The sequence below is a fragment of the Notolepis coatsorum genome, assembly GCF_963971535.1.
Source record: "Notolepis coatsorum genome assembly, chromosome: 10".
Classification (NCBI taxonomy): Eukaryota; Metazoa; Chordata; class Actinopteri; order Aulopiformes; family Paralepididae; genus Notolepis; species Notolepis coatsorum.
In genome coordinates, this window is record NC_140174.1 from 23,794,004 (window position 1) to 23,800,617 (window position 6,614).

Here is a 6,614-nt window from a genome sequence, read left to right on the forward strand (position 1 = left end):
CCTGTTCAACCTTGCATACCCTCACTCCTGACCCTCCAACCCCTGCATCACTTACATGATTACATCTGTACACACCTATATATTATTTTTATTATCATTATTTATTAAAACATTTTCTCTGTTTCGTCTCCCTTTCTCTGTAGTACCCCCACCATGTTGTCATTGTGAATGTCCATGTACTGTGTTTGTCCATGTAATGCAATGCAATGTCTGTAAAGTGCTTTGAGGCGCTATATAAAATAAATGTATTATTATTATTATTATTATTATAAATGTAGTGGAGTAAAAAGTACAATATTTCTTTGGAAATGTTGTGGAGTAAAACTGTAAAGTTCCCTAAAATGAAAATACTCACGTAAAGTACAAGTAGCTTGCAATTGCAACTGCAATTGCAGTACTTGAGTAAAAACACATAGTTACTTTTCCGCCACTGATAACTATAGCACACAAGCGCAACAAGAACGGACAACGTTCACTGTCTGCCTGCTGACCCAGTGAGGCGGATTCGCGACCCGGACCTCCGATCCTCCCCTTCTCCTTCTTGCCAAAGAGGCGGCCGATGGAGGACTTGATGCTCTTCTTCTTGCTCGCCTTGTGGAGGGAATCCTGGCTAGCAGTGATGGCGCCGTCGGCAGAGAGACTGAAACGCACGAGACAAAGAATAAAAAGACAAACAGCGGTGGGAGACTCGACATCTTCAATGTCTTTTTTGAAAGGCTCTTTTTAATTTTTTTTTTTTTTACTTCATTTGGGGAGGTCAAATGTTCTGTATGTAATCAAACGGGAGCTCCGCCCACAATGCTATTCAGAACACAGTTTCGGCCCTTCCGTTTTCGGGGGCCACTTCCCGCGCAAAAAGCCAAAGTCCCAGACGATCCTTTCAATTGGTAGAACAAACAAACCACTCAAATTGTAGCCAATCCCTGTGCGCACACGATGGCGTTTGTCAGTGATGATTTGTTGGAGCCAATCAAATCATCTATCAGATATTGTACTGTGTGTACAGTACCTGCGGAATTCACGGTGGTCGTCGAGTCCCGCCCCCGGGTGCGTGTGGGTCATTCTGTCCAATCGTAGGGCACGAGGGACAGGGGGAGGAGTGGAGTCGATCAGGGCTAGTGCTCTGCACTCTTCGCCATCTTTGCTATTCTGCTTTGAGGAGAAACAATAGAGTCAGTGAGATCAGCTCAGTATAATAATATACAGTGTAATAATATGGCTGTGCAGGTGGCGGCTTTTGTAAAAGTAAGTTGAAGCCCCTTTTCAGTGTTACACGTTATCCGTGCATATCGCACACCAAGCAAACACACAGGGACGCCCCGGAGAATCCCTGGAATGGCCCTTGGAGGGATGCCTTGATATTTTCTTCACCCAGAAAACAGCCAATTTTAGCACTTTTCTAATTCAAATCAATGAGTGCGATTTGCCAGGGGGGGGGGGGTGCGGAGGGGTTTCTGCTTTTCGTGTCCCCACCTGTGCTTTTCACTTCCCCACCTCTGCTTTTCACTTCCCCACCTCTGCTTTTCACTTCGCTACCTCTTCTTTTCACTTCCCCACCTCTGCTTTTCACTTCGCTACCTCTTCTTTTCACTTCCCTACCTCTGCTTTTCACTTCGCTACCTCTTCTTTTCACTTCCCCACCTCTGCTTTTCACTTCGCTACCTCTTCTTTTCACTTCCCTACCTCTGCTTTTCACTTCCCTACCTCTGCTTTTCACTTCCCTCTTTCTGCTTTTCACTTCCCTACTTCTTGTTTTCACTTCCCTTCTTCTGATTTTCACTTCGCTACTTCTGCTTTTAATTTCACTTTATACAAAAAAAAAAAAAATTTAAAACCAAAAGATGCTCCACTGAAAGCCCCTGACAACAACAGTACCTGTCTGTCCGTCTCCCTGGCGGGGGAGTGTGGCAGGCGGGGCGTGGAGTGACCTGAGCTGGGAGGCGACGGGGAAGCCAGGGTGGAGGAGGTGAGGGAGGGCGTCATGTAGCCCCTACCCACGCTGTCCCGACCACTGAGCGAGGAGGGGGGCAGGGGCGAGGCGTCCAGCGCCACACTGCTGACACGGCTCTGTATCTCCTCCGCCCGCAGCTCCGTGCTCTCCTTCTCCTCCTGGATGAGCCTGGAGAGCAGGGAGAGAGGGTGAGCGGAGGTGGGGGGAGGGGTGAGTGGAGAGGAGATGGGAGGAGAGGAGCAGAGGTGGGAGGAGAGGAGGTGGGGGTCAGTGGAGAGGAGGTGGGGGGGGGGGGTGAGTGGAGAGGAGGTGGGAAGAGAGGAGCAGAGGTGGGAGGAGAGGAGGTGGGAGTCAGTGGAGAGGAGGTGGGAAGAGGAGCAGAGGTGGGAGGAGAGGAGGTGGGAGTCAGTGGAGAGGAGGTGGGGGGGGGTGAGTGGAGAGGAGGTGGGAAGAGAGGAGCAGAGGTGGGAGGAGAGGAGGTGGGGGGGGTGAGTGGAGAGGAGGTGGGAAGAGAGGAGCAGAGGTGGGAGGAGAGGAGGTGGGGGGGGGGTGAGTGGAGAGGAGGTGGGAAGAGAGGAGCAGAGGTGGGAGGAGAGGAGGTGGGGGGGGGTGAGTGGAGAGGAGGTGGGAAGAGAGGAGCAGAGGTGGGAGGAGAGGAGGTGGGGGGGGGTGAGTGGAGAGGAGGTGGGAAGAGAGGAGCAGAGGTGGGAGGAGGAGGTGGGGGGGTGAGTGGAGAGGAGGTGGGAAGAGAGGAGGTGGGGGGGGGGTGAGTGGAGAGGAGGTGGGAAGAGAGTAGCAGAGGTGGGAGGAGAGGAGGTGGGGGGGGGGTGAGTGGAGAGGAGGTGGGAAGAGAGTAGCAGACGTGGGAGGAGAGGAGGTGGGGGGGGTGAGTGGAGAGGAGGTGGGAAGAGAGGAGCAGAGGTGGGAGGAGGAGGTGGGGGGTCAGTGTAGAGGAGGTGGGGAGGAGAGGAGGTGAGAAGAGAGGAGCGGAAGTGAGAGGAGAGAAGAGGTGGGGAAGAGTGGGAGGATGAGAGGAGCGGCGGTGGGGGAGAGAGGGAGGAGAGGATGAGGAGAGAAGGTGAGAGAGGGTGGAAGGAGAGGATGAGAAGGTGAGAGAGAGAGTGGGAGGAGAGGATGAGAAGGTGAGAGAGAGGATGAGAGGAGAGAATGTGAGAGAGAGAGTGGGAGGAGAGGATGAGAAGGTGAGAGAGAGGATGAGAGGAGAGAATGTGAGAGAGAGTGGGAGGAGAGGATGAGAAGGTGAGAGAGGATGAGAAGGTGAGAGAGAGTGGGGGGAGAAGATGAGAGGAGAGATGAGAATAGGATTCAGGAGAGTTGGGATGAATGGAGAAGAGTAGAGGAGGATAGGAGGGAGAGGATGAAAGAAGAAGAGATGAGAGGATATGAAACCACACCGTCACCACTGCACTCCTGACGGTACTGAATGCCATGTATACAGTAGTCTGACGCATGGTGTCAGGGGGCCCTAGTGAGATTTATTTTCTCGTTGTGGGACCCGAGCTCTTTGAAACACGCAGTATGACAACCGTGCCGGGGTCCACCGAAAGAAAGCTGCCTCTTGCGTCTCCCCCCCCCCCCCCCCCCCCTCCCCCCCACACTCACTTGATCTCCTTGTTAATGGCCTCCAGCTGCTCCTGCAGCATGATGGCCAGAGTCTGCACGTCCGTCTGTCCACTGGGAGAGAGCAGCTCGGAGCCGAAGAGGGTCTCCCTGTCCTCATCGTCATCGGAGCAGCCTCCATCCCCCCCGTCGTACCCCATGGTGCCACTGTCCCACTCGCCATACTGGACAGACAGACAGACAGGGAGGGAGGGAGGGGAGGGAGGGAGGGAGGGAAGTAGAAAGAAGGAAAGATTATATTATACTCTGTATGACATACAATAAAGTAATGCTGTATATACAGCATATATACTGTACATTATATATTTATATTTACCGCATATATATATATATATATATATATATATATATATATATATATATATATATATATATCCATATCTGTATGAATATACCTGCATATAATCCTCCTATATACCTTCTTATACACCTGCACATAACCCATATAACTGTATGATAGCATGTACAATAACGCTGTATATACCATATATATATATATATATATATATATATATATATATATATATATATATATATATATATATATATATATATATATATATATATATATATATATATATATATATATATATATATATATTATTCTTGTTTCTGTGTAAGATCCCTTAGTTACATTAGTTCTGATGCTAACGTTACCAAGTGTACCCGCTCCTTGCAATTGCCACAAAGTAGCCTTTCAACATCATCATCAACATCATCATCATCATCATCATCATCATCATCATCATCATCATCATCATCATCATCATCATCGTCGCCATCACAACACAGGATGAAATCGGCACCTTGTTGCCGTCGTCCCTAGTGGGCCCCCACCGGCCGCGGTGCGCCCGCCGGACCACCACACCGGCAGAGGCGTTGCCGTAGCCGGAGGGGAGCGAGCCGCCGCCCTGGGGGTACCGCAGCTCCGAGGCGCTCCCTGGAAGAGATCTTCGAAAAAGGGTTGAAGGAAGTGAGCTCACGCTGCCCGTCCTACGGAAGGTTGGTGAGAAGTATCGTTTGTTATGTCACACTCGTTATGTCACACACTTCACACAAAATTACAAAGCCCCCAATTGTGAGCATCTGCACATGACACTGTTCATATTTCTTTGCACAATACTGCACTGTATTTTTATTCTAATTGAGTGTATATTTTCTACTACAATCTTGCACAATTGTAAAGCCCTCTGTCAAATTCCTTGTATGTGCAAGACCTTTCTGATTCTGATTCTGATTCTGATATTGTGTCAGAAAGAACTAAAACAAACACTACTACGACATTAGCTCAAAAGGAAAACTGGACATACAGGTTGTATTTAAAAAGATAAACAATGCAATGTACGCATATGAACGAAGATACATTTGCATATATATATATATATTTTACATCGGCAAGGCTTTCCAGCCAAAACGAAATGCTCTCTAGACTAATTCCTCAGTCAGTGTACAAACAAAAGAACTTAAGAACAGTCTGTAGTTTGAGGCGGGAGCAAACTGAGGCTAGCGTGGGAGATAACAAGAGAGAGGGGGGGGGGGGTGCTGTGAGTTACATCTCCCTTGGGAAAGGGAAATCATGTTTATTTAGTCATTCCTAGAATGCAGGATATATAAATAAATACCCTCGAAAGTCCATTCTCGAAGTCAACTTCCTGTCTGTTATTGCTACGCAACTGCAGCGTGGGGGGAAACGGCCCCGCCTGGTACATTGTGTACACTATTTAGTGGAGCAACGGATAGTTAAAGCGGCAAATTAAAGACAACCAAGCAGACTTTTCTTCAGTCCTTCACAATGCCAAAGAGCTGCTGTGTTACGCGTTATACTAATGACAAAAACAGAAATCCAAATCGGAAGTTTTATACCATCACAGAGGAAAAAGTGGCTGGTGGCTAACGTTCGGCTAACTCGCTCTGATGTTGTGGTCGTGGTAATCAGGGGGAGTTTCTTTGACTCATATCTCGCCTTAGAATCACCAGAAAGGCTTTCGAAATAGTGAAATGCCATGTTGGCCTCAATATTTTCAAAACAAATCGTATGAAAATGTTATGAAATGAACAAGAATGTGATAAAACATGTAATAAAAACGGAGCTCAATGCATGGATTTGATGGTAGAAATCCGTATGGTCCCCCTATACCAAGATGGTGGCGGTCTCGTGACATCAGAGTGTCTTCGAGAATTGTGACTAACCTGGAATAGGAAGAACCAGGCCTGCCTCTCAGCTGATCCAGCTCCAATTGAATCCTCTCCAGCTCGGCGATGAGCTGGTCCTAGGGGTGGCGAGAGGTGTGTGTGTGGGGGGGGATGGGATAGAATTTTACAATCAATGCAGAGAAGGAATACAGAAACCTCCGTCATTGCGATATGTTATGAAAGTGCAGAGATTTTTACAACTGAGCCAAATGAGCCAAGGAAACTATAAAAGCAGGAAGGGTCGTCACGTTCAGAATACGAAGGTTCTATGCTTTGCTTGGTGCCAGACGTTGGTGCCAGTTCTACTGAAGCCCGTATTAACCCGTTCACTAGCCACCCTTTACTATCACCGCCGTCGGTTGTGTGATAGTAAAGGGTTAACCTTCTGCCGTGTGGCAGTGAAAGGGTTAACCGGCTGTTGTGTGGCAGTGAAAGGGTTAACCTTCTGTGTGTTGTCGCGGTGAAAGGGTTAACCGTTTGGTAGTGTGGCAGTGAAAGGGTTAAAACAAAAAATATAGCTACCAGCTATCTGAGGAAATATACATCAACCAATATGTCAAATGTTAGCTAGTTAACTATGCAATGGTCGCTGATGATTCTGACACCCGAGGTAATAACCTGTTTGAATTACATTTTAATGAAGGGTCATAAACGAGGAGACGGCTGATCCCATTCAACTGAACGTCGTCCGAACTGAACGCTTCCAGACTTGGCACCAATGTGTGAGTTCACACGCTACACAGTGACGTGATGACCCTTCCTTCTTTTATAGTTTCCTTGAACTGAACACCAACCACATTCCGTGGCCCGTACGCAAACATAAACAATG

The 6,614-nt window shown here is 48.1% G+C and overlaps 1 protein-coding gene across 1 annotated transcript in view; it reads right to left on the reverse strand.

Moving 5' to 3' along the window:
- LOC311235499 (liprin-alpha-3-like) overlaps positions 1-6,614 on the reverse strand; it is a 62,859-nt gene that overhangs the window by 21,554 nt on the left and 34,691 nt on the right. Inside the window, exons 13-18 of the mRNA XM_084322967.1 lie at positions 5,783-5,862; positions 4,399-4,585; positions 3,575-3,756; positions 1,876-2,119; positions 1,010-1,149; positions 492-640 (exon numbers count right to left, since the gene is read on the reverse strand). Of these exons, the coding sequence (XP_084179093.1) occupies positions 492-640; positions 1,010-1,149; positions 1,876-2,119; positions 3,575-3,756; positions 4,399-4,585; positions 5,783-5,862 (982 nt within the window). The remainder of the gene's footprint in view (positions 1-491; positions 641-1,009; positions 1,150-1,875; positions 2,120-3,574; positions 3,757-4,398; positions 4,586-5,782; positions 5,863-6,614) is intronic.